Source organism: Chelonia mydas, chromosome 2 (genome assembly GCF_015237465.2).
Source record: "Chelonia mydas isolate rCheMyd1 chromosome 2, rCheMyd1.pri.v2, whole genome shotgun sequence".
NCBI classification, from domain to species: Eukaryota; Metazoa; Chordata; order Testudines; family Cheloniidae; genus Chelonia; species Chelonia mydas.
Genome location: NC_057850.1, coordinates 3694110 through 3721457, shown reverse-complemented (window position 1 = coordinate 3721457; position 27348 = coordinate 3694110). Strand labels below are relative to the sequence as shown.

The window sequence follows — 27348 nt, the reverse complement described above, 5'->3', positions numbered from 1 at the left end:
GTGTCTGTGGCGGTGTATGTGTGTGGCGGTGTGTATGCTGTGCGTGTGTCTGTGGCGGTGTGTATGTGGCGCTGTGTGTGTGTGTGGCGGTCTGTGTGTACGACACGTGCGTGTGTCTGTGGCGGTGTGTGTGCTGTGTGTGTGTGTGTGTGTGTCCGTGGCGGTGTGTATGTGGCGCTGTGTGTGTACGACCCGTGTGTGTGCTGCGTGTGTCTGTGTGTGTGTGGCGGTGTGTGTGTGTGTCTGTGGCGGTGTGTGTGTGTGTGTGTGTGTGTGTACGACCCGTGCGTGCCTGCGGGAGCCCGGCGCCCCTGCCCCGCACGGGGCGCTGGCGGGGCTCAGGAGCGTGACATCACATCGCAGGCCCGCGGTTGGCCGAGCCCGGGGTGATGTCAGCCGCGGCCGCCAATCGGGTCCGACGGCAGCGGGCCGGGGCTGCGGGTTCGGTCCCCGCCGCCGGCCGGGCGCAGTCGGGGCCGGGCGCAGGGGGCGGCGGACGCGCAGCGCGCAGGGGCCGCCCGGATCCCGCTGACCCGGTCCGGGGACGCCGCCCGCTGGAGCCGGGGCCAGGCGCGCCGAGGCTCCCCGCGGGCTGACGGCGGATGCCATGGACGGGGAGCGCTGGCCAGGCAGCCCGCCCGCTCAGGTGAGCCCGGGCCGGGGGCGTGAGCGCCCTGCCTGCCCCCGGGGTACGGGGGGGTCCCCAGATGTTGCATGGGGGCGGGTCTGGCTCCCGGAGCTGGGGGCAGCATCCCCCCCGCTGAGGTCACCTTCTGGGGGGGGCGGGAAGGAGGAAGGCGAGCTGCGTATGGGAGCAGCGCGGGGCCATCCGAGCTAGGACGCCTGGGTTCTCTTCCCGGCCCTTTGGCCTGGTTCAGGTCCCTGTAAGGTGTGGGGGAGGGAGCGGTCATGCCGCCCCCCCCCCCCCCGTGGGAGGACCCGAGTGGCAGCAGCGGGACAGAGCCCGGGGTGAATCCCTGGCAGGGGAATGGAGATGCCAGGTGCTCTGGGGACACATGGGGCCAGTGTCCGGGGGGAGTTCCTGGTGGGATCTGCTCGCACCTGGGCGCCTTTCCAGCCTCCCTCCCCATTCCGTCACAGCTGCTCAGGGTACCCAACGAGGGGCTGGCCCCCATGCAGCCCCATTGATTCCTGAGCAGAGAGTCAGGGCAGAATTGAGCCCAGACGTCCCAGGGCAGGGGGGTGTTTTGGCAAGAAGGGTTGGGTCTTGCTCCTGGGATGGTCCCCAGGTCGGGCTGGGGCATGGAGAGAATCGAGGGGAGGGGGTAAGACTGAGACCAGAGGTTGGCCGGGGGGAGACTCGGGGATGAATGGGAAAAGCCAAAGGGAAGGAGCAGGATCCCAGCCAGGAGCAATCCTGTCTCCCTTACCTGTGAGAGAGGGTCACTGGCTGCCACTGCCCCGGGAGAGGGGGTGGGCCAGGATTCCCCCAGCTTTGTGACCCTTTCTGTAGCATCAGGCCTGAGCCAGGGCTGGTGGGCTCAGGTGGCTGATCTGGCCCTAGGCCCAGAACCACAGTGTCCCACTAACGGCTGAGGGGGAGTCTCCTTGGCTGAAGTGGCAGGGTCTGTGCGTTTGGAACCCGAAGATCTGTCGTTGCTTTAACCGTGAGGTGCCGGTTATGGACGGTGGCAGGGTGCGCCCGGGTCGGCTGGTGGCAGTGGGTCTGTCTCTGCCTGGGGGGAGGTGTTACATGAATTTATTGATGGCTCTGGGGGCTGGATCCTCTGATCCTCAGAGCAGACGCGGCCCAGGAAGCAGTATGGCAAGGCTCTGCCCTGCTGGCACCCCATCTTCGGGGCTCATTCGCTCCCAGGCCCCTCTGCTGTGGCTGCCAAGCACAGGGCCAAGGCAGAGCAGGTTGTGATGAGGACGCCCCTCGGGACATGGGCTGAGACTTGGACGCTAGCCAGCAACAACCTCGGGGCTGGATTGTCAGAGGGACTCAGCGCGGTGGGGGCACAGTGGGTGCCAAGCCCTTGACGAGCTGGCCCCAGGCCCCTGTCGCTCTAGGAGCAGTTCAGAGCCAGCTGAAAGAGGCTCTGTTCCCACTCCCGGTTCTCTGGGCTCCGGGGCAGATGGCTGCCAGGTGGCTGACCCTGCCGAGTCAGGGTTAGAGTGCGGCCTGGCTGGGCAGCTGCTGTGGCCACTCCACACTTTTGGCCATGGTTTGACTTTGTGTAGTTTGCTGATCTCTCTCCGTCTTGCCCGCTGGGTCAGCCAGCGAAGGACCTTGTGTCACGCCCCTTCTGGAGGTCTGGCTCCCTGCGTGCCCAGGGAGTCCACCAGAAGTCACTAACCTGTAGCCGGTTTGGGATGCTAATAATGATACTGTAACAGATTGGACCAGATACATGTGATTGCCACTGCCCCCTAGCTTCCTGAGTCAGAGCTGTTCAGCTGTGTGTCACAGGCCCTGTACTGTTAACAGCCACGGAGATTCTCTTGTAACTCAGGTGGAAAAGGCCTGGGCTTTCAGAGCAGGCTGGTCTAATTCTAGCTGTCACTCTGCAGTTCCATGTAGATTTGTTTTATCCCCTGGTGGCAGAAGGGTTCGTCCGAGCAGCTTCCGTTTCGGTATTGCGCCGGTTCCCTCAACCAGATTGCCACATCTCGCCTGTCGGCAGCATAACCCCTGTGCTAAATGCACTGTGTGGGGCAGAGCCAACCTTATCGGAGAGGGTGGAGCCAACCCCAGGTTTTCATATCTTCCTGGGGTTGGACGAGCGAATGACCCCCCCCCCCCAACCCCACTGCTGAGTTTGCCTCGGATCAGCCCCTTTGGAGGCACCTAACCTGTTCCGTGGCCTCTGCACTGTCCAAGCAGCCGCGCGAGAACTGACCTGACCTATCCTGCCCTGAGGAGCTTCCAGGCAACGAAACAGACCACGGCCGAGAGGGGAGCGAGGAGAGGCTGTCAGTGCGGAAAGGGAACGTGAATCCTGGAAGGAGGGGAGAGGTCGATGGGCGGGCAGGAGGTGGGAAGCTCGGCTGGGAGAAGCCATGAGAGAGGGGCGGGGAGTAGCCTGGAGAGTGTAGCAGTAGGATTGGGCGGCATCATTATCCCTTTTCACAACCAGGGAACTGAGGCACTGAGTGGGTACGGGACCCGCCCTGCCCAGTCCAAGGTCACAGAGTGAGTCGGTGTCAGTGCTGGTACAAGAACTCCGACTCTGAGAGCTCTAACATCCCTCCGAGGCTGCGATCGGCTGCGGGCTTTCTCCTCACTTCCTGTCCCAAACCGCTCTGTGGGATTGCTGTGCACCGTTACACGGCTGAGACGTTCCGCTCCAGAGGTGGCTGCATTTCAGTGGTGGATGAAAGGATTTATCCTGTGTATAGGACCGTGGGAGCCTTCAATGGAAAAGTCTCATTCGTCAGATCCTATGTGCGTTGTGACCTGCTGGTGCCTGTGTGCTGGGAAGGTGCCCAGCACCCCAGAAACCTTCTGGGCCCAAGCTCTGAACTCTCCTTTGTGTGTAACCCTTGACGGTGCATTTAAACTCCAGGGCCGGTGGTGGTTAATATTAGCGTAGGGCTGGAGACGGAAGCCCCATTGTGCTGTGTAAGACACGGGCCCTGTCCCAGAGAGATGGCACGTGGCCTGCCTTGGGGGAGGAGAAGTAGAGCCCCAGTCAGTGGCAGAGCTGGGGATAGACTCCAGCTCTCGGGACACCCAGCCTAGTACCCACGACCGGAGTGGGCCAGAACCAGAGCTTTGGGTGGGAGAGAGATCGCGGTGCTGGGCGTGCGGCCGATCCAGCTGGAGTCAGAGCCATCTGACAGCAAGCGGCCCGCATGGTCAATGTCCTGTTCCAGCACTGGTGGAGTTGGCTGGCTGCTCCGTTCCAAAGCAAACACGGGACAGAAGCCGTGAGATCCCAGTCATGCTACAGCCCCGAACCTCAGCTGAGCTGGCTAAATAACCACCCAGATAACCGGAGCGCTGGGCCTGCCCAGCCTGGCTGGCAGACTTTGCTCTTTCCCCCCGGGAGCTCTGACAACCAGGTGAGCCCGAACTGGTGTTTGTGGACTACGCTGACTGCTTCTGAGCAACCTGCTGCGAGTTCGCGCGTCCTGGTGGCAAAGCGAGCGTGCTGCCGGCACACAAGGCAGGTCAGGTGGAGAAGCTGATCGGAAACTCCCTGGAGCCGCTCTCCCTGCTCCACCGCTCTGAGCTAACTGCCTGCTTCTGGTCAGAGCCAACGTTGTGCGGTGGAGCAGGGCTCTAGCTGGCAGGCTCCCTGCAGCACCGAGCCGTGAAAGCAGACACATCGCCCCTGCTCCGCCCCGAGGAGCCTGCACACAACGCTCCCGCGTGCACCCACACGCATGCTCACGCTGCAGCAAACACACCCACACGGCCCCATCGACACGCAGAGAAAAGAGCTCCGTGCTAAAACACGCTCCGGCTCAAACGTACGCCCCCTATCAAAGGACACGCTGCTCGCCCTGCTGCTCACACGCACCCGCAAACACACACCTTCAAACGTAAGCACAATGGGGCGCGCCAGTGCAGGCCAGTCACTCGCACGCACCCAGCATCCGTCACACGCCACGGCCCTGACTTCTGTGCACCAGCGCACGCTCCCCAGTGCACCGGTGCCAATCCCCCCGGCCGGACGGGTGGAGAGAGAGACACTCATGCCCTGCAGCTCTTGTGATTTTAATTGCAACTTTTGTGATAGGGGGATTTTCTGCAAGCCCCATTGCTGCAGGCAGGTGAATAAGGGAGAATCTCTAGTCTCCTCACCCTGGTGAAAAGCCCCAAAATGTGCCCCCTGCACTCCCAAAAGCTCAAACCAGCAGGTGAATAACAAGAGCCTGCATCTTATCATTGTTTAAACTCTCCTGGCTTTTGAGCCAGTCTCGTGTCCTTCTGGGAAGGACTGCTGGTATTTGAACCCATGGAGCGAGTAATCCTGCTGCTGATGTGTCTGGAGACAAGGTGGCAGCTGGTATCCGTTCTCCGTGCCATGGGGCGGGCAGCGTGTGTGTGGGCTGGGGGAAATGGCCAGTCTCTCTGTGTTAACAGTGCTGCGTGCTGGCCCCGGTGGGCCTCGGAACGTGTGAGGCTGTCTGCTTCAGGGCTTGGAGCTGGGGTCTATTCCCGGCTCTGCCCCTGACTTTGTGTGTGAGACCCTGGCCATGTCCCTTCCCCGTCTGTGCCCAATCCCCCAGCAGCACCTTGCGGGTAGAACGGCTGGCGCGATCTATGGCCCTGAGCTGGAGCAAGGGGCCGCAGGGCCCAGCTCTAGAGTGGGGCGGGGACTTTCCCTGCCATTCATCCCCCTCAGCTCCCCCGGGGCTGTGGATGATGTGTGCGTGTCCGGGGCTGTGTGGTTGCTGCATGAGCGATGCACTGACCTTTCCTTTGCTGGCCCCTCCCTGCCGATGGGCATTTGAGGAGCTGAGCAGTGTGCACTGAAAGGACCCCTGCTTCCCCGCTCCTCCCCACAGACAGCTGGCGGTTCCCCCCTCTGATAAACCCCCTTCTGAATTCTCCTCCCCGCTCTCCTGGCTGGTTGGCCCTGGGCGCCCTGATGGGAGCGGGGCTGAGGTCTGGGTAAGTGTCTCCTCTCGGGCGTTATTCTCCCATCTCGCCAGCCTGTCAGCTGCTTGTGGGGCTGGGGGCAGGGGCCTGAGTTGCCGATTCATGGGGACTCCCTGTCACCCTCTGCCTGGCCCGGGCTGTGCGTCGTGACTGTCCAGCACTGGCGCACATTGGTGGGGAAGGTGCTTTACAAGCCCCTCTCAGCTCATTCTGCGTCCCCCACACCCTGCCCAACCAAAGCCCCTCACGGGACAGGAAAGCGGCTGGAGCCACCCTGACGTGTCTGAATGGCTATTTTCTGCTTCGTGTTTTCACACGCTTCTGCCGATGTCCCTCGGTCCCAACCCACGGCCGTCCCGCCCTGGGATCCCTGCCACTCTGCCAGTGCCTCTCGATTTCCACCCACAGCCGGCTGCTCTCCCAGCCAGGGGCTCCCGACACACACAGCTCCGCCAGTGTCCCCCAGTCCCAACCTGCAGCCCCCCAGGTGTCCCACTCTGGGACCCACCCCCCAAATTCTGCCCATGCCCCTCACTCCTGCCCTGCAGCCCGCTGCTCTCTGAGTTCTAGCCTCCTCCTGAGCAGAGATGGATTTGGTGAACAGCAGAATCGGGTCAAAAGGCCAGTGCACCTGTCCCCGCACAGCAGGGTCCTGTCCTAGCCTGCAGGCCTGGCCCTCGGCCGCCCGTGTGCACGAGGCGCAGCATCAAAGCCCAGTTCCCGCCATCATCCCCGCCATCCATCATCTTCACCCCTCGATGCTCCTGGCTGGGGATCCCGCCCTGCTCTCCTGACTTGTGGGAGGAAGTTCTGGAGGGTGGTCATGGCACAAATCCTGCACACACGGTCCCTCAGCAGAGACTGAGCTGAGCCCATCAAACTCATCTCACTGATGGCCTGGGATGGGAGCCCCAGTGCTTCCTTCAGAGCCAGAGAGACTCCGTCCTTCACAGACGGGCCGGGTCCAGCCTGGGCGCTGATCTAGGGGGTCCCTGCCCACGGCAGGCAGCCTCTCAACCCAGCTTAGGAGCATGTTCGGTGCATGAGACCCCCAGCTCCAGCGAGATCTCTGTAGGCGAGAGAGGCTCGGGCTGGATCCCGCCGGTGGCCAGCAGCAGAGGTTGGAGCCTGCAGTGGCCATGAGGCCTGCACAGAGGGGGCCTGGAGCCCAGCTCCTGGATTAAAAACTCCTCTCTGCTCCCGCCGGGGCAATGGCGCTGTGGTGTTTTTAGAGCCCCCGTCCCCAGAGCATCACTGTGCCTGTAGTGCATTACCCTCCCAACCCCCTGGGACGCTGGGTAGGGCCATTACATCCATTGTACACGTGGGAAACTGAGGCACGGAGCCGCTGAGTGATTTGCCAAGGTCACACAGGGGGCATGGTAGAGCGGAGACTCAAAGTCAGGTCTCTCTAATCACGGGACCAGCCTTCTTCTCACAGATCACTGTTAGCCATGCAGGCAAAGGAGGCAGCGTGGCCCAGCGATTAAAGCACAGGACTCCTGGGTTCCGTCCCCAGCTCCTCCACTGACTGGCTGTGAGTCCCTTCCCCTTTCTGTGCCTCAGTTTCCCCCCAGTGATCCCAACCCCAGTGATCTCACTGGGCTTGAGGGTAACATCTTCCTGCCCCTCCCCCAGCCCCAAAAGTTGGGAGGGCAGTGGCCAGGCAGGGACACACACCCACCATCCCTGGCAATGCCACAGCCTCCCTCCACCCCTGAGTTCAGAGCAAAGAGAAAAACAGCATCTCTATTTAGTGTGTTTTGCAGTGGGGGTTGGTCAGGCCTGATCAGGCCGATAGGAAGAATGTGGCAGGGAAAAGCCAGAGGCAGGGCGTGTGCCAGTCTCAGGGGGGCAGATGTTCTCAGCTGGGGGAGAGGAGCGGGGAAGAGGAATATATCTGATGGAACGTGTGAGTAGGCAGCACTGTCTAATGCATGAAGCACAAGGCCGGGGGTCAGGACTCCTGGGTTCTATCCCCAGCTTGGGGAGGGGAGTGGGGTTTAGTGGGGTAGAGCAGGAGGGCTATGGACAGGACTCCTGGGTTCTATTCCTGATTCTGCCACAGATTTTCGGTGTGACCCTGGGCAAGTCCCTTCCCTTTTGTCTCTGTTCTCTCCTTCCCAGGGGATCTATATAGCCCCTGATGCTGCCCCAGGGCCCCCCTCTCCTCAGTAGGGCAGGGCTCCTGTGCTCTATGGCATGTGTTGGGCATGCGGCTCCCTGATCCCCTCCTGCGATGGGGATCCAGCAATCAGTGCAAAGAGTCAGTGTCCCTAATGCGGGCACCCACTTCTCCTGCCCATATCCACGCATCTCCCCTTCCCTATACACACACGCACATCCCTTCCCTGATCATACACTGTCTGCATACACCTGTTACACACCCCCCCGCTTCCCTGATCATACACCGTCTGCACGCAATCATCACATGCACACCCCTTCCCTGATCATACAGTGTCTGCACACACCCGTTCCCTGATCATACACCGTCTGCACACACCCGTTACACACACACACCCCTTCCCTGATCATATACTGTCTGCACACACCCATTACACACACACACACACACACACCCCTCTGTTCATACACACATCACCCTTCCCACAGGCTCCCCTCCCCTACACATACCGACTATCCACCCCCACCTCCTTCCCTGCACATAGATGCCCCACTCCATGCACACACCCGGCTGCCCACTGGGACCAGCCCAACGAGTCCTGCAAGCCCCCCACACTCTCGGTGCTTGTGGGTGCCCCTCCCCCTGCCCATGGCTAATCCCTCTCGGGAGAAGCCTGAGTCCCAAATCCCCCGCCCCATAAGCAGCTTTGGAATTATTTGGAGCTCTTTAAATACGCCATGAAACCTGCGGTAAAGAGGCCTAAGCTGATAGCAACCCCCTGTGATGCCCCTGCAGCGGGGCTGCCTGGGAGTCATGCCCTCCAACCGCGCCCCCCAATAGCCAGCCACAGCCCCCAGCTTGGCCCCCAGCTCCCCCCCCCCAGCTGCCAGCCATCCACGGCCCCCAGCTCCTCCCCCAGCTGCCCAGGTGTCATGTTATCAACACCCCCACCCCCAGCTACCCAGGAATCATGCCATCACCCCCCCAGCTGCCCAGGTATCATGCTATGAACGGCCCCCCACCCTCCCTGCTGCCCCATGTCGTCTCATCAACCGCCCCCACCCCAGCCACCCAGCTGTCACATCAACCAGGACCCCCACTCCCAGTCTCTGTGTCGGGGGGAGGGTCCCTTTGGCTGGTGCTGCTCCATGGGGAGGAGACAACCCCAGGCTGGTGCAGACTTTGCCCACTGGGCTAGCAGCCCAGAATCCCAGCCCCAGCCCTGCTGGTGGCCAGAGCCCGGCATCCCCAGAGCCAGGCACAGTCTCTCTTCCTCGCCTCTCTGTGCGATGTCGTTTCCGATTCCTGGCCCCGTGGGGGAGTCTCTCCCTTGGCCCCTGGAGCAGGTGGTGTTTGTGTCTCGCGGACACTCCTCTCTGGACGGGGTGGCTCCCTGCCCGTGGGCACCAAGTCCTGCCAGAGCTGCACCCAGCGCTGCGGGGAGCAGCTACGAGCATGCCCCTTCCATGCAGGGAGCCGGAGCGTCCGGCTTCTTGTCTTTGATTTGCTCTCCTCAGTGACTCGTCCGCTCTGGCCTCCTGAGCGTTTGGGGCAGAGTGGGGTGGTTGGTCCTGCTGCCCGGGGGCTTGGAGTTAAGGTATCCGCCCGGGCTGAGCGGTAGATCGTGTCCATGCGTGAATGTGCTGCCTGGGGACGTCAGTTTCTCGTGGCTGTTTTAGGGGCTTTTCCTCAACTGCTGTATGTTTGTGATGGGGGCCAGCTCCTCCGGCAGCTGCCGGGGGGGGGGGAGGAGCTCGCAGCTGGGCTATTGTTTTTTATTTGGGTTGGACCAATGTGGGTGCAGCGAGACAGTCCCTGCCCTGAAGAGGTCATGGACTAATGGCAGGGTTTATCCTCCCCCGTTCAGATAGGGGGGAACTGAGGCACAGAGAGCACGAGTGATGTGCCCAAGGTCACACAGGAAGTCAGTGACAGAGGCAGGAATCGACTCCAGGCCTCCTGAATCCCAGCTCAGTGCCATGGAAAAGCCATTTTAGGCCCCCACCCTGGTCTGCTCCCTAGGAGCCAGTGCAGAATCGCTCCCTGCCGTCTGCCCAGTCTAGCTGAGAGTCGCACAAGCAATGGGAGAGTCGACCAGCGGGAGGCGGTTTGCACAGCCCAGGACGTCTCCTGGTTACCTTCTTTCCCATTAGTTGGCCTCCACTTTCCCTTTGCTCCATTTCATCCTTGTCCTCTCGTTAGACCCCCTTGTCGCCTCCTGACTGATTCCCCTGCCTCCTGGAGGGGCTTGGTCCCTTCCCATACTCAGCCTCCTTCGGATACTCAGCCAGTGTGCGCTGATTGGTCCTATGGGGTGAGCAGCTCTGGGCCTCTCTGCCCCATTGCTTGGGTAATGCTGGGCACTTGTGTAGGCCAGTGCACCGGGCACAGCTGAGCCCCAGACCTGTTGGCTCCCAGGCCCTGGGCAGTGAGGCTATCGCTCCATACAGGATGCAGCCCAGCTGCATAATGACTTGGCGCTGATGCCCCCAGGGGTTGGCCAGCGCCATGCCTGCCCGGCAGCTGGGAGGGAAGAAGTGGTGGGAGCCCAAAGGTCTCTGCTTGCACAGTAAGTGACTCTCCCAGGGTCACGCAGGGAGTCTGTGGCAGAGTCGGGAGTTGACCCCCGCTCTCCTGAGCCCTCCCGGGGCTGTGCCCACGAGGCCGTGCGTCAGGACAAGAGGGGAGCCTGGCTCGGGAGTTAGTGCGGGACTCGGCACCATGCTCCCTTCCGGGTCACAGGATCCAGTGCCTGGGGAGTCCTCACCTCACCATCTGAAGGCTGCTGAGCGAGCCGAGGTCTGTCTGGGGACGTGGCCGCCCGTTGGCAGGGGCGGCACCGTGATGGAGAATCTCGGCAGAAGGAAAGGCGTGGAGGGAACGGGCTGGGGCGAGTTCTTCCACCCCGGGGGCAGCAGCTTGCATGGCCCCTGCCCCATTCCACACTTGCTGCGAGGCCCTTTGGTGTCGAGGGCCAGCCCAGCACCTGTCAGCAGTGAGCAATCGCCTCTCCAGCCCCTAGGCTGCGGCGGGGGCTATCGGAGGGGCTAGGGAGGAGGGAGGGACTGCCCTGGTGTGAGCCCTCGTGGCCGGGTGCTGCTGGCATTCGGGGCTTTGCTTGATTGCTTGAGACGGGAGCCAAAGCCTCTAATGGGTTTAGGAGGCGCTGAGCTGTCTCTGCCCGTTTGGGGGTGGGGATGGTGGCACAAGGACCCCAGCGAACCGGTGAGCGTGCCAGTGTCCCTGGCCTGGCTTCGCCCGTGCAGAGCAGCTGGGCCAGAGCCTGGGGTCCAGTGGGCCAAGCGGGTCTCTCACCCTTCCTGTAGCCAGAAAGACCTCGCTGCCTGCGGGTGTCTCCATGGGGCCCTGGCACCTCATGACCACGGCTGCCCATCTTCAGCCCAGGTATCCAGCCCAGGGGCCCCACCCAGCCTCTTCCCCCTCACCTGTGGGGCCTCCTGTGGGGCGAAGATGTGTCCCAAAGCACGTGGGAAAAGGAGACCGTCTCGCTGTGCTCCTGCCATGGGGCAGCACAGGGCTCCACGTGGCCCCAGGGCCTGGGCCTAGTTAAGGGGACACGCCTGGGGCAGGTTTGTGGGTGTCAGAGCCTGAAGGCGGCAGGGGACAAATGGCCAGTGGTGGCCCGGTCCTGGGGCTCCTGGCCGCGATTGTTGGCAGCGTTCTCTGAGGCCGCTTTCCTGGTCCCCGTGGCCGTTCCAGAGGGGGAGGGGACCCCCCCACCCATTCCTACTCCTTGGGGTGGGGGCCCACTGCTGTCCTGCCAGCGGCTGCAGAACTGGAAATCAGGCCTCCCCAGGCAATGACAAATTAGTGAAAGCAGCTTGCGAATCCCCAGCAGACAGCTGGCGGTACCCCCCCCGCTCCCCCCAGCTCTGCGGGACAGGTCACGGGAGGCAGGGAGGGACCTGAGCCTGGCAGGGAGCCCGCCCGCTCCAGGGGTGGGATCAGCGCTAGGCCCTTCCTCAGAGCTCTGGGGGTACGTCCCAGGCCCCAGAGGGCTCAGGGAGGGGGACCCTCTGCTCTGGAGACCAGCAGTAAGTCCCTAGCACCCAAGCCGCTGGAGCATCTCTCTGCCGCCTGCCAAGAGAGGTGCTCACAAAGTTTGGGGGCTAACTGCCTGGGGGCTGGCAAGGGGTGCAGACCCCCCCCCCCCCCGGCTTCATCTAATAAGAGCTATGTCCCTTTAACACAACACCCTGGGGAACGCGGTGTCGCTGCTCCCCCATCCCAGCCGGCTGCCAGGCGCAGCCCTGCCCGGAGCCGCTCCGCAGGGCCTGGCATTTGCCCTGCATTAGGCCCAGCCAGGGAGGGGCCTTCCCCACTGAGATGCAGCCAGGCCGACCGCTCCTTCCCCGCAGGGAGCCCAGGGCAGGCCCCTGAGCAGGGGTTCTGGGAGCCCCAGCTAGCCGATGCCGCGCTGCTCCTTGGGGAATGGGGGCGTTCTGGGGGGGCCAGCTGGTTCCAGGATGAGGCAACAACCCTGTCCTCCCCATTCCTGCCTGGCAGCTGGCGTGATGAGTTCGCTGGGTCTCAGTCCCGCCTTCGCCAGGGCTGGGGGCCAGAGATGACACGGCCACTGGCGCTTGCTGCAGCCTCTGTCGGGAGGCCAGGGACTGAACGGGCCCCAGAGGGTGAGCCCCCGTCGCTCTGCCCCTTGCGGGACGCCCCGAGGCCATCGGGCCCAGGGCTGTCAGCCTGGCCTCATATTGGGGCGAAGCAGAGGGCCCGATCCTGCTGCCATGGGAGTCACTCGGCAAACTCCACTTGGCATCAGTGCGGGCAGGGCCGGGCCTGTGAAGTGTCAAAAGGGCTGCAGAGCAGGGACGGGGAAGGAGCTGGAATGGGGGGCTGGGGGCAGGGTGGGAAGGCTTGGGGGATTGGCGCTCTGGGACGGGGAAGGAGCTGGGGGCAGGGAGGGAAGGCTGGCGGGGATTGGCACTCAGGGATGGGGTGGGGCTGGGGGCAGGGTGGGAAGGCTTGGGGGATTGGCGCTCTGGGACGGGGAAGGAGCTGGGGGCAGGGAGGGAAGGCTGGCGGGGATTGGCACTCAGGGATGGGGTGGGGCTGGGGGCAGGGTGGGAAGGCTTGGGGGATTGGCGCTCTGGGACGGGGAAGGAGCTGGGGGCAGGGAGGGAAGGCTGGCGGGGATTGGCACTCAGGGATGGGGTGGGGCTGGGGGCAGGGTGGGAAGGATGGGGGGATTGGCGCTCAGGGATGGGAAGGAGCTGGAATGGGGGGCTAGGGGCAGGGAGGGAAGGCTGGGGGTGGTGGTGTTGGCGCTTAGGGACAGGAGGGAAGGAGCTGGGCTGGTTCGGACGAGCTTCCAGCCCCATCAGCCCCACTGAGCAGCGACAGAATCTTGACGGTGGAGCTGCAAAGGCCTGATCTGGTCCTACTCAGGCTCCGGGGCAGGGCTGTGCCCTACTGTCCAGCCTCTGGCCCATCCAGCTCAGAGCATCTGCCCCCTGTCCCTTGGGAGCCAGCGCCCCCGTTTGCCCTGCCATTCAAAGTCCGTGTTCCTTGCCCCATTGGCTGCTCCCCCAACTGATCCCTCCCCATCGTGGGGGCTGCTCCAGGCGTTCTCCTGCCTCTAACTGGCGCTTCTACTCGGCTCTGGGCCGTTTGCCCCAGGTCGGGGTAGCTCTGGGCCGTGGGAGCCCCAGTCTGGTTTGGGGACGGATGGGTAGGACTCACATGTGAGTGTCGCCTTCCGGTGGCCAGACCCGTGTACGGGAGCAGGGACCTACTGCTGGGGCTGGGCCGAGGAAGACCTCCCCTGGCTCAGCGGGCAAGCGTGGGGCGCCTGGTTCCAGTCCCGACTCCGCTGGGGCGGTGGGGTTTGGGGAAGGGGATCCGTTCAGCATTGGCCATATTCAGCCCCCGCTCTCTGTCTCTTTGGCAGCTGGTCTAAAATGGCCCTGCTTGTCTCGCCCCTCCTCCTCCTGGGCCTGCTGGCGCTCAGGGCCAACGGCTGCCCCACTACCTGCCGCTGCTACAGCATGACCGTGGAGTGCGGCTCCCTCGGCCTCAAGGAGATCCCGGCCAGCATCCACCCCTCCACCCAGGTACGGCCGGCCCCCCCAGGCCCCCCAGTTTCATGTTGGCATCCGTCCAGCAGGCACCCTTGGGAGCGGGGGAAGGGTCATTATCCCCTTCTACAGAGAGGGAAACTGAGACATGGGGCGGGACCAGCCAAGCTCAGGGATGGCGCTCAGGTGCCCATTATTATTATTATGGTAGCGCTAGGTGCTGTACAGACAGAATAAAAAGTCAGTCCCTGCCCAGGCTAATTACAGGGCTAGAGACAACAGATGGCTACGGGGGGGGAGAACAAGTATACGATACTGGTCCATGGCAGGCAGTTGTCTCAACGCGCCCGCAGCCGAAGACAGGAGCTCGTGTTCGATGCGCTAGACCAGGGGGAGCTGGGGGAAGGATCCAAAGAGAGGGGCCAGCTGGGAGAACGGTCTTGGCAGCAGAGTGGAGAGGAGCCGGGGAGACTGCGTTTGTCGGGGCCAGAGAGAGGGACGGTGCCCTGATGGAGATGCTGGGGCGAGGGTTTGAGCGGTGTGGATGGAGAGGAAAGGCCGGATCGTAGCGATGTTGTGCTGGAAGAGTCTGCATAGCAAGGACTGGTCTATGTGTAACAATTAACTCGGCTTAGCTACAGGGCTTAGGGCTGGGGGGAATGTCATGCCCTGAACACCTCACTCCTGGTGTAGGCTCCACAGGGGCTGGGTCAGAAGGGGCCGTCGGCACTAGCAGCCCCACCCGGTCCGCTGGGTGAACCAGGCAGCAGGCCCCTCGCCAACCTGCAGCCACTGAACGAGGCTAGAGAAACCAGGAGAGAGGACGGAAAGGCCGGTGCCGTGATGAGCCTCAGTGCATTCTGGGTAAACCCTGCTAGAATGCCCCCCGTGCACACGGGGTACCCGACCCCTGAGCACATGCCCTAGTGACAGAGCTACTGGGGCTTTGTCCCTGACCCGGCTGGCACGGGAGAGCCCTGGGCCAAAGCCTGGCATGTGGGGGAGGGAGGTTCTGTCAGGGCTGGGTTACTCCAGTGGGAGTTGCCCCTGTTTCTCACCATGGGGCAGGGAGGTTGCAGGGGGCTGGGGAGGGTCTTGCTCTCACCCCATGTCCCCTCCGCAGACCGTCTTCCTGCAGGATAACAGCATCACGCAGATCCACCGGCAGGACCTGGCGGCGCTGCGGGGCCTGCAGTACCTCTACATACAGAACAACACCATCTCAGCGCTGGAGCCGGGCGCCTTCCTCAGCCAGCAGCACCTGCTGGAGCTGGCCCTCAACGGCAACCGCATCCACCTCCTCAGCAGCAGCATCTTCAAGGGCCTGGAGCACCTGCGCGTCCTCTACCTGGCCGGCAACCAGATCACCAAGCTGCTCGACTTCACCTTCTGCGACCTGCAGGTGAGAGGGGGCTGCCTGCGTCCGCCCGCTGGTGGGAGCCCCGTGCGGCCAGGGGAGGCAGGTGCTCCGCTCCTGGGAGGAACGCAGCAGCCGAGGGGCTGGAATGGCCTGAGAAACGGAGGTGAGGCTGGGAGCCCGGATTCCCCCACCCCGTAACATGGGAATAATGTTCCCCCATCTCCCAGGGGCCGGTACGTGGAACGCGGAAAGAGCTGAGCCTGTTACCGGTGAATGCTCCGGGGTCCCTGTGAAATTGGGGGGGGTCTCTTGCGGCTCGCAGCGTGAAGGGCAGCGGCTTGCGGCATTCTGGATGTGAGTCGGGGGGGAACGTGTGTGCGCGTCGGGGTGGGAGCCGGCGGGCCTACGTCAGCCTCTGTGTACGTGTCAGTGTGTTTGGTGGGGGTGTGGACGTGTGCACGATGGCTTGGGCCTGCCGGTGCAGGCGCGTCTTTGCACGGGCGGGTGCATGTCAGGCGTGTCGGGCCCCGTCAGCCCCCCAGGTCTAGCCCAGCGCTCTCCAGCGGCCGAGCGAGCAGCCCTTGCAGGTGACCCTCCCTCCCCCTGCTCCATTGCAGAGGCTACAGGAGCTGCACCTGCAGGAGAACAGCATCGGGGCCCTGGAGGAGCAGGCGCTGGCGGGGCTCTCCTCCCTCGCCCTGCTCGACCTCAGCAAGAACAACCTGCGCACCATCAGCCGCCCCGCCCTGCGCCCCCTCATCAGCCTGCAGGTGCTGAGGCTGACAGGTAACCACCGGCCCCCCTGTGCCAGGGCGCCTGGCCGCTGCAGCGCCACCTGCAGGTCAGACCGGGTGGGGGGCGGAATCTGCTGGTCTTGTTGCTTGGCAGGACCAAGGGCTCCCTCTGGAAAGTCCAATAATAATCTGTGTGACCAGGCCCTGAGCCTGGCTGCCCCCGGGCCCCAGCGTTCAGGCTGTTGGGGCCCAGGCAGCTCTCTGGCCTGGATGCGGAGCAGGGAGCTGGCAGAGAGAGCCAAGGCTCTGGGCAGGGAGTGGGACTGCAGGCTGCTGAGAGGGGCCTCTCCCCCAGGCACAGCAGACGGGGCCCTGGCTCGGGCAGCGAGGCCTGGTGTCACGGAGTCCCCCCAGGTGATGCTCTGGAACTGCTCCCTACGAAGCCAGGCTGGACTCTGGGGGAGTCTCCTCTCTGTGAGCAGCCTGTCTTCAGGACACACAGTTCACCCGGCTTCCACCTTCCTGGGTCTGACCCCGGAGCATTCAGCATCCTCTGCGGAAAAGGACCTAGGGGTGACAGTGGACGAGAAGCTGGATATGAGTCAGCAGTGTGCCCTTGTTGCCAAGAAGGCCAATGGCATTTTGGGATGTATAAGTAGGGGCATAGCGAGCAGATCGAGGGACGTGATCGTTCCCCTCTATTCGACACTGGTGAGGCCTCATCTGGAGTACTGTGTCCAGTTTTGGGCCCCACACTACAAGAAGGATGTGGATAAATTGGAGAGAGTCCAGCGAAGGGCAACAAAAATGATTAGGGGTCTAGAGCACATGACTTATGAGGAGAGGCTGAGGAAGCTGGGATTGTTTAGTCTGCAGAAGAGAAGAATGAGGGGGGATTTGATAGCTGCTTTCAACTACCTGAAAGGGGGTTCCAAAGAGGATGGCTCGAGACTGTTCTCAATGGTAGCAGATGACAGAACGAGGAGTAATGGTCTCAAGTTGCAATGAGGGAGGTTTAGATTGGATATTAGGAAAAACTTTTTCACTAAGAGGGTGGTGAAACACTGGAATGCGTTACCTAGGGAGGTGGTAGAATCTCCTTCCTTAGAGGTTTTTAAGGTCAGGCTTGACAAAGCCCTGGCTGGGATGATTTAACCGGGACTTGGTCCTGCTTCGAGCAGGGGGTTGGACTAGATGACCTTCTGGGGTCCCTTCCAACCCTGATATTCTATGATTCTATGATTCTCTGCCCCTCCGTGCGCTTCCCACAGCGAGTCCGCCCAGGCGGGGCTCCTGGGGAAGCCAGAGGGTCCTGCACCCCAACTCCGCAGTCAGATGTGAGTCTCAGCCAGCCAGTAAAACAGAAGGTTTATTAGACGAGAGGAACACGGTCTAAACCAGAGCTTGTAAGTGCAGAGAACAGGACCCCTCAGCCGGGTCCATTTTGGGGGGCAGTGAGTCAGACAACCACGTCTGCCCTTCACTCCATGTCCCCAGCCAGCCCCAAACTGAAACTCTCTCCAGCCCCTCCTCCTCCTCTGGGCTTTGTCCCTTTCCGGGCGGGAGGTCACCGGATTCCTTTGTTCTCCAACCCTTTAGCTCTCACCTTGCAGGGGGGAAGGGCCCAGGCCATCAGTGGCCAGGAAACAGGGTGTCGGCCATTCTCTGTGTCCAGACCCCTGCACACACCTGCTCTCTAGGGCTCTGCAACGATCATACACCCTTACCCCACCACCTAGATACTAAAGAACTGCCTAGGGGAAACTGAGGCATCCCCACACTATTCAGAGGAAACATTAAGAACAGTCCTGCTTCATCACACCTGGGAAATTAGCTGCCGTGGGGTTGCCCCCTGTTGTCCAGGGGGGATAGAGGGTGCTGACTGGTAGGGGCAGTTAGGGGTTGTCCCCCAGGATACTCCCCCAGCGATGGTGTCGTTCAACATCTCTTCACCTGGCAGGCGTCTCTGAGAGGCAGCGGATCTAGCAGTTAACGCCCGGGGCGGGGAGTCGAGAGGCCTGGGTTTGATTCCCAACTCTGGACACGCTCCCTGTGGGACCCTGAGTGACCCCCCCTCCGGCAGTGCAGCGGGGACGATTGTGCTGGGGTGTGGGGGCTGAGGTGCCGAAACTCTCTCAGAGCACAACGTGCAGGAGAGGGGCGAGGTGTAACCAGTCTGCCCCCGTGGGAGATCGGTCACCGCCCAGCCCCCCTCACCTGTGCTCAGCCCATGAGCCCCCACCCCACGGCTCTCCCTGGCAGGGAAACTCCCCCAGCTTCAGCCAGACTTTCCTTCGACTGAATTTCCGCCCATTCCCCGAGCTACCCCCCCGCCCCACGATCCCCACTCCGGCTCCCTGGAGCTGTGCAGCACAGCTCCCTCCGGCCCGCTGCGCCGCGGTGGTATGGCTGAGCCGTCTGGACGCGCCTCTTCATCGGCCGGCCCCTTCCTTGGCTTGGGGCGGGGCTCAGGCGACTGGACACCGTCCCGACTGACCCAGCTTCTCTTGGCAGAAAACCCCTGGCGATGTGACTGCGCCCTGCACTGGCTCGGCGCCTGGATCAAGGAGGAAGGGCAGCGTCTCCTCAGCTCGCTGGACAAGAAGATCGTGTGCTCGGAGCCCCCGCGCTTGGCCTACCAGAGCCTGCTGGACATCTCCGGGAACAGCCTGATCTGCATCCCGCCTGTGGTGCAGGTGGAGCCGCTGGAGGCGACGGCCCGGCTCGGGGACGACCTGCGGGTCTCCTGCCAGGCCTCCGGCTACCCGCAGCCGCTGGTGAGCTGGCGGAAGGTGGCCCACGCGCGGGCAGGGCCTGCCACGGCGAGCGCCAAGCCGCTGGGCGGAACGGCGGAGCTGCGGGAGCGCGGCGGCCGGGAGCGCTTCGACTCGGACACGGGGAGTGGGATGCTCTTCCTCAACAACATCACGGTGGCCCACGCCGGCAAGTACGAGTGCGAGGCCTCCAACCCGGGCGGCACGGCCCGCGTGCTCTTCCGCCTCATGGTCAACCGCTCCCAGCAGCAGCCGCCGCCGCGCGCCTACCCGGCCTCCGTGGACGTCAGCCAGGAGCCCCTCTACGACATGGAGAGCATGGACTTCAACGCCCTGAGCATGGCCACGCAGACGGCCATCGCCGTGGGCATCTCGCTGCTGGCCCTCGTCGCGCTGCTCCTCATCGTCATGATCTACAGGAAGCATCGCAAGCGGAAAAAGGCCAAGAAGGAGGAGAACATCCTCTACGTCAACGACTACTCGGACGGGCCCACCACCTTCGCCCAGCTGGAGGAGTACCGCGACGAGCGGGGCCACGAGATGTTCGTCATCGACCGCACCAAGCCGCTCTTCGCCACCTACAAGGACCCCGAGGGGCTGGCCGGGGCCTTCCCGGGGCTTCCAGAGCTGCTGCAGGACCAGGCCACGCAGACCCCGGAGGGGGAGGAGGAGGGCGAGCGGGAGGCCAGCGAACTGTTTGTCAATCAGGGACTTGCGTTCCAGCCGCAGATCGCCTACGAGATCCACTGCTGAGGCACCGTGGGGAGATGGGGGGCATTAGGGCAGGGCAATGGGACAGACGCCCCCGTCCTCATTCCAGTGCGGCTGTGACCCCTGACCGGTCTCCTGCGTCCCTGTAGCTGCGATAGCTCTGCCCTCTGTGATTTCGGGCAAGTCGAGAGGGAGCTGGGTCTGCCCTGGCAGAGGCTGAAGCCTGCCTGGGCGTCACCAGCACCGGGCATGGTTGGTTCCCGGGGGTGGGCGGTGAGACAGGCCGTCTGCCCAGCCAGACAGCTGCACGGCAGGGTGAGCCCCATTTGCTCCCGGCTTCCCCTGCCCGGCTGGAGACACTGTGAAGCCACCCAGGACCCCCAGGGCGTCGCCGGCCTGGCCAAGGGAGGGAAACCTCTCCCGGAGCTGAAAGAGTCGCCGGGGGTGGGGTGTTTTTTAACGAAAGAAATAAAATTGCGTCACTGTCAGGAGCCATGGAAAAGCGCCATATTTGTAGGACCTACAAACCCCAGCCTGGCTCCGGTCCGTTCAGCTCCAAAGGCGGGACGTTTTACACAGGCGCGTGACGGCCAGAGCTGGGGGTTGGTGCGTCTGGCCCAGCCCTTTCTGTTACCCTCTGCAGGGAGGGGACCCCGTTGCTTCCCAGGCCGGGGCAGAGCCCCATGGCTATTTCTAGCTCTGGGGTGTCCTCCTGGGCGTCGATCCCCTTCCCTGGGCCAGGGGATGCTGCCGCTGCCTGAGTCCTCCTGTGTCCCCCCCTTGCTCACACGTACCCCAGAACCCCAGCTCAGCTTGGGCTTCTCTTAGCTTCCTGTTTCTGGCCCCAAGGCCAGGCCCCCCGCGCTGAGCCAAGGAGTTTCTTAGCCACCATGACTGTACCCTGGGCCAAATGGATCTTTGAAAGCCAGCGTCCTGAGAGGCCAGAGATGAGCCTGAGGGTCAGTGGCCTCTTGGGCTGGGTCGAGTCCCTGCCGCGACCTGGCTCATGGGAGCCCTGCTCCAAGGGTGGGTGATGGCTCCTGCCCCACGATCGCACTGAGACGTTGCTGATCTCCCCCCATCCTGCTCCTCTCCCTCCCCCCTGTCTAGAAAGTCCATCCGCTCTCGGCGGCTTTGCCTGGGCAGGCCCGCAGGCTAGGGTGGAGGACAACAGGCTGATGGTGGCAGTGCTAATATTTCCGGCGCCCCCCAGAGTTCATGCTCGAGGACAGACGCACCCCACCCAGCCATGGGAGTGCAGGGGGGTTGCGGAAGGAGCAGAGGGCACAGCGCGTGGTGCAGACAGATGCCGAGTCGCCGTTTCCTGGCAGGTCTCGCAAGCAGCTGCGACTGCAAAACCAAAAAGGGCCCGATAAACTCTCCAGGGATGGTGGCTGGCGGTGCTGGCGACTGCTCTGGTGTGCCAGTGTCGGGCTGTCTGAGCAGCATGGCCCCCAGCTTTCATGGTCTGGGTGGGGGTGCCCAGGTGGGAAGGCTCAGACCTGGGGTTCCCCACATTGGGGCACCATCCTGCCATTGATGGGCTTGGAGGGCACGTGGCACCCTGCTGGATCTGGCCCTGTGTTTGTCTCCAAACTGGGCGGAGGAAAGGGGCCTTTGATCCCCTCCTTTGTGGGGCCACACCCCTTTCCGAGGGCAGCAGCCAACCACAGCCCAGCCAACCTTGAGCGACCCAGCTGGGAAATGAACTGGCAGTGGTCTCCCCCTCCCGCACCTGTCCTGACCATACCAGCAACGCGCCTTTTGGTCCAGGATCTGATGGGGTTTGGCTTGGTGAGAGCAGACACTGACGAGGAGAGGCCTTGCTGGGTTCTACACCCCCCGGCTGGATCACTGTATCCTCCTGCAGCATGCAGTTAATCTGTGTAACTCCCTGCTGCAGGGGGCTGGTGAGGCAGGTGGCTCATTGAGACCCTACACCAGGGGTGGGCAAACTACGGCCCACAGGCTGGGTTCAGCCCCTCAGGGCTTTGGATCCGTCCCGCGGGATTGCCACCCCTGTGGCACTCTGGGCCCCGTGCTGCCCTCAGAAGCAGCTGGCACCACATCCCTGTGGCCCTGGGGGGGGGGGGGTAGAGGGCTCCGCGTGATGCCCTTGCCTGTGGGTACCTCCCCGGAAGCTCCCATTGGCTGGGAACAGGGAACCGTGGCCAATGGGAGCTTCAGGTGTGGAACCCACAGGCAAGGGCAGCGCGCGGAGTCCTCTGCCCCCCCACCCCCACCCCAGGGGCTGCAGGGACGTGGTGCCAGCTGCTTCCGGAGTGGCGCAGGGCCAGGGCAGGCAGGGAGGGAGGGAGCCTGCCCTGGCCCCGGTGTGCGCTGCTGCCCCCCCGGAGCCACTCCAGGTAAGCAGTGCCGGGCTGGAGCCTGAACCCCTCCTGCTCCCTGCCCCCAACTCCCTGCTGCACCCTGCACCCCTCCTGCTCCCCAACCCCCTGCCCTGAGCCCCCTCATACACCCCACACCCCTCCTGCACTCCTCCTGCACCCCAACCCCCTGCCCTGAGCTCCCTCGTGCACCCTGCACCCCTTCTCTGCCCCAACCTCTGCCCTGAGCACACCGCACCCCCTCCTACACCCTACACTCCCTCCCGCACCCCAACCACCTGCCCCAGACCTACATTCATGGCCCTGCATGCAGTTTCCCCACCCAGATGTGGCCCTCGGGCCAAAAAGTTTGCCCACCCCTGCACCCTGATGCAGATGTTTGTCTATGTACAAAAACCTTCTCCACTGCCCTCCAGCTGGGATTCAGCTACAACAGGCCCTGATCCTCATGCTCCAGGCCATAAAGGGAGCCAGGGCCGGGGGGGCAGCTCCCTCCCCACACCCCCAAGTAGATTATGGCATAGTAACAGGCATTGCGGGTGGCTACATCTTCCTTGGAAGCATCTCACGTCGGTGCCGACTGTAAGATGATGGGACAACAGCTCCGAGGTGGCAGCTCGATGGGTGTGTGTGTGTGGGATCCCTGCCTGGGACCCCTTGACTGAGATCCCTGCCAGCCCACCCCTTAGAACAGCCCTGCTCAGACAGGGCAGGGGGGACAGAGGCGCAGAGCTGGGCGCAGCCCCACACGCAGTGCCCGGCAGCCCTGTCTCCTCGATAGCACTGCCAGGGGCCTCCCAGGGTACGTCCACACTGCAATTAATCACCGGCTGCTCCCCCTCTGCCCAGGCTCCAGCCCAGCCCGACTGGCTCTGCTGCAGCTTCATAGCTCCGCAGCTCGAGCCCCGTGAGCCCGACAGCTGACACAGGCCAGGCACAGGTGTTTCATTGCAGTGTAGACAGACACCCCCCGCAAACACACTGAAGCAGGGGAGACCCAATGGGGGGTGTGTGTGTGGGGGGAAATGGCTGGTGGGCAAAATAACCAAGAGCCCCCCAAGACCCCGGATAGCCAAGCCTTACATGTGGGCCTGACATTTACCAGCACAGGACTCCTGGGTTCTGCCCCCAGCTCTGGGAGGGGAGTGGGGTCTAGGGTGTTAGACCTGGGAGTGGCGGTGGGGGGGCTGGAAGTCAGGACTCCTGCCTCCTAGTTCTGGTTCTGGGAGGGGAGGGGAGTGAGTAGGGGCGGGGGGAGGGAAATCTGAAGTCCTGGTTTCTTCTGCCACTGATTTCCTGGGACACGGTGGGTGAGGTAACATGAGGCTTCTCGCTCTCACCGACAGCCGTTGGTCCTATAAAAGATATCGCCTCCCCCACCTTGTCTCTCTAAGATCCTGGGGCCAACATGGCTACAACAACACTGCATCCAACTGATTTCCTGGGTGAGTCACTCCCCTGGCTCTGGGCCTCAGTTTCCCCCTGGGTGAATTGTGCCTGTGGACTGGTAGCACTAGTCAGCTCTCTGGCTTGGGTGAGTGTCTGGCACACTGGAGGAGCCGGGCAGCGGGTGCCGCTGGAAAAGCTGCAGTTACTCTAGCTTTATTGGGACTGGCAGGATAACAAACCCACGGCACTGCCCCCTCCCTGCCCCACATGGGGCATCTTGGCCTAGCGGCAACGCACTGGCCAGCTGCTCCACGCACTGTCCGACTCCTCCTCCGTCTCACCCTCGCTCAGGATGCCCACCTCGGAGAGGTAGGTCCTGGTCCGGTAGCCCCGGAACGCCGACTGGATCCTGATGGCGGCCTCCTTCTGCTCGCGCAGTGCCCGCCGCGCCTGGCAGCCCCGCCAGAAGGCCTGGATGAGCGTGGCTGCCCGCGCCAGCTGCCAGTACCGCTTCCTGGTCTTGAAGACCGGTCTCTCGCCTTTGGGCTGGCTGGGCCAGAAGCTGCTGGAGACCCAGGCCGTGGCTGTGGCCCCTGCGGCCTGCTGGCGCTCGGAGCTCGGGGGGAAGCTGGCAGAGGAGTGGTACATCATGGCACTCGAGTCAGCCGTGCTGCCCCTGCCCCGCTCCCTGCACCGGGTTGCTGCCCGGGCCGCACAGGGGCGAGCCGTCTGTCCTTTCTCCCTGCCCTGATACCACGCATTGGGGGCAGCCCGATATTCAGCCACCCTCTTGCTTGCTGGTGGGGTGCCTGTCCAGTGACGGTGCCCGTTGCGGACTGCTCCCTCCGCCCTCTCCGTGGGGGAGGCCCCGGCTCGTCGGGCCTGAGCGCGGCCATGCCCAGCTCTGTAGCTCGCTTGCTCTGCAGCAGCACTGTACCCGGTGCCCTCCCTCCTGGCGCTGGGGTGGCTGGGTGCCGCCTGCCGGGGGAGACCCTGTGTGTGGTAATAATGTCCTTCCGAGCTGGCATCCGACTGGTAGTCCGTGCCCCTCCCCACCCCCACCAGGACCCGGACCATCGTGTTCCGCCCACACTGGGGGCATTTCTTGAGGGCAGGCAGCACCGTGCCCCCACTCTGCGCCAGGACTGGCGGCTTTGTCGGCTTCTCCCTGCCAGCCCCGCACTCCCCTGGCCAGCAAGCAGGGAACCCGAGCGGAGTCTGGGCCCCCGGGTGGGCGTGTCTCCTGGACCCCAGGCTGGTGCGGGACGGGGCCTCCCGTGCCTCTGTCATGTAGTCGATGAGCCCTCGGGACGTCTTGCTGGAGAAGTCCCTCAGGCTGCTGGTGGGGCGGGGCGCGGCCCTGGTGTGGGCTAGCGCCTGCCTGGTATGATAGCCCCGCCAGTGGGCTTGGATGGTGGTGGCGGCTCTGTGGCTCTCTGCTAATGCCTGGCGTGTCCGGTACCCCCGGTAGTGGGCTTGGATGGTGGTGGCTGCCAAGTACTGGTTGTATATCTCACACCGCACCCTGTAGCCCCGGTAGTGGGCCTGGATCACCACAGCAGCCTGCTCCTCTGCGAGCTCCGGCTCGGCCCAAACGTGCTCCCTGCTGGCTGCGTAGCCCTGCTGGGCAGCCGCCTCCGCCCTCTGGCTGGCCAGCCGCTCCCTGGTGAGGAATCCCCTCCAGGCAGCTTGGATGGTGGAAGCCGCGTGGTCCTGGGCGTGCAGCTGCTGCCTGGCCTGGTACCCGCGCCAGGCGGCCTGGATGACGGTGGCCGCTGTGTCCAGGAGCATGTCGAACTCGTCCACCAGGACGTCGTCGAAGGACCTGGCCCGGTGCTTGCTGTGGTGCCGACTGGGGCTGGGCCTGCTTCTGGGCCGCTGCTGCCCCGCCGGGGTCGGCTCCTCAAAGCTCAGCTGGACGCGGGCATGCCAAGGGCGTGGGGCCGGGGGGTACTGCCCAACGGCCTCCATGCTGTGGGGGCAAAGCCACCTGTCAGGCGGGGGGGGGGCACAGGGGGGCCCTGACCCTGCCGCTTCCCCCAGGACAGATTCCCCGGTGCCACAGGGCCCTGCTTCTCCTTTGCCTCTGCTGCGAAGCCAGCAGCAGCCGGAGGGGAGTGGGGCAGGCAGCTGTCTGGGACCACGGCTGCTGCCCCCGCCCTCCCGCCTGGGTTCGTCACTTCCAATCCCCTGTTGGGCCCAGCCCTAGAGTGAGAGCCCTGGCTGGTTTGCCCAGTCCCATGGGGCCCCGGGGTGATGCTGCAGGAGAAAAAAATGATCATTAAGAGCAGGTGTGAGAGGTACACATGACATGAGCCCCCCCCCCCCCCCGCCATGGGCGGCACTGTCAAGGCTGATGCCCAAGCTCAGGGAGCCCCATGAGCTCAATGCCATCATGGGGAACCCCTTCCAGTGACCCTCCCCCTTTGTGATCAGCATGCCTCTGGTCAGCCCCGAGCAGCATCCTCCCCAGAGATCGCAGGGCTCCACCAGCCCAAGGGGAATGCAGCCACAGCTAGGTGGGAGCCAGCTGGGCCACCAGTACCCTGCACAATGGTTCTAGTTCACTGACATCTGAAACAGCGCAGCATCGAGCAGCAATGGCGGGCAAGGACATGTCTCCTGCCCCATCCCCCTTCTCCTGGCTCATGTCTGGGTCTCAGCCGGCTGCGGGCAGTGGATGGGGAGGGCTGGGGCAGCTGGCAGAGGTACAAGGGACTGAGGGGGCAGTAGCAGGGGTGAGGGAGGGCAGGGCTGTTGGGGGAGAGGGGCCTGGCAGATCCCATGCTTGGAGGATAAGGTGCAGGCTGGTGGGGAGATGGCTGAAAGAAAGCGGTATGTTGTTAACCTGCAGAACTCACCACTGCAGGATATTAGCATGGCAATGCCTGGGAAGCTTTTTAAAAAGGCTTAGCCAGAGCAACCTAGACCTGGGGACATGAGCTGCACTTCCACTCACTAGGACAGACAGACAGTATGATTCCTGGCCACCAAACTGGGCTCACACAGGTTCCCCCTGCTCCCCACCCTCGGCAGAGATTAGGGCAAAACTCAGGCCAGCAGGGTTTGGTTCTGCTATAGCGCCCCAGCACGCTGCTGGCACGCCCAGACACACTGGGAATGGGGTGTGCAGGGCTGCTGAGCTTGGATGGGGCTGGGTCGCTCTCCTGTGCACCTGAGGTCATTCCTTGCCCTGACTCTGCCTTTGGGCTAAGGGACGCCTCTTCCCAGCACGCTGAGCAGGGACATCCTACCTGTCCCCAGGTGAGCATCCCAGCTCTGCTGCTCTCAGGCCTCTGTGATGCTACTTGCCAGGAAGCCAAGCCCGACCGCAGGGCATCACCTGCAACATCTCTACTGGGGGGGTGGGGGGAATGAATGGGTAGTCCAAGGCAGGCCACTGATCAGTGTTCACGTGCCAGAGGCCCTGGTCCTGGCCAGCCCAGGGGCGAGGCATTGAGGGACCAGGGCACTTGCAAAGGCACAGCATTGGGGGCTAAACAGAATTTCACATTTCATGCAAAGGCAAGATTCCAGCCACAGTGCCAGGGGCTTGGGGGGTGAGTGCCCAGCCCAGGCTGCCAGGTGCTGGGGGGGAGGGTGAGTGAGTGCCCAGACAGGCTGCCAGGTGCTTGGGTTGGGGGTAATCCATCCATGGAGGGCCTGGTCATGGTGCCAAGATCTCAGGGCTGCTTCCCCGCCCCCCCAGCCCCATTCCCAGGGAGAACTACAGTCCTGAATCCTGGCTGCACCTGCACTGAAGTGGGGAGCTGGGAAGCCTGCTCAGGTGCCAGCTGGGGTGGGCCTCCCAGCTCCCTCGTCTCCTGCCACCGCATGCCCAGGGAAGGCTGATGTCTCACCGTGTGATGTCACAGTGACTGTTGCCATGGCCTGTGCTCTACCAGTCCAGATGGGGGGGGGGTGCCCTGGCCTTGCTGTGCCCAGCCAGCAGTGCCAGCTGTTTGTAGAGGTACATCTGCACCAGACACCCCATTCCAGGGGCAGGCGCAGCCTGAGGCCCTGATGGCCCCATACGGGGCTGGCGGGGGAGGGGGCCCACTCGATCGCACAGCCTGGGGGCACAGGGGTGCCCAGCCACGTCGCCTGCATCAGGCTGTGAGACATCACAATGTGCCGTTGGACTGATGACGATGGTGGCATGGCACAGGTCCAGCAGTGCCAGATTGTGTGTGTGAGTGTGTGAGAGTGAGATCCAGCCCTGGCATCCCTGATATTTTTCACAGAGGGCAATGACATGCCCCAGCTGCAGGAGGCGCTGGCA

The 27348-nt window shown here is 63.4% G+C and overlaps 1 protein-coding gene across 1 annotated transcript; it reads left to right on the top strand.

Moving 5' to 3' along the window:
* Window positions 1-439: 439 nt before the first annotated feature.
* On the top strand, window positions 440-19820 carry LRRC24 (leucine rich repeat containing 24). The gene is made up of 5 exons (XM_037891591.2): window positions 440-646; window positions 13624-13786; window positions 14874-15152; window positions 15728-15896; window positions 18359-19820. Exons 1-5 carry the CDS (start codon window positions 603-605, stop codon window positions 19369-19371), a joined length of 1668 nt encoding a protein of 555 aa, XP_037747519.1. The 5' UTR covers window positions 440-602; the 3' UTR covers window positions 19372-19820.
* The last annotated feature ends 7528 nt before the right edge of the window (window positions 19821-27348 follow it).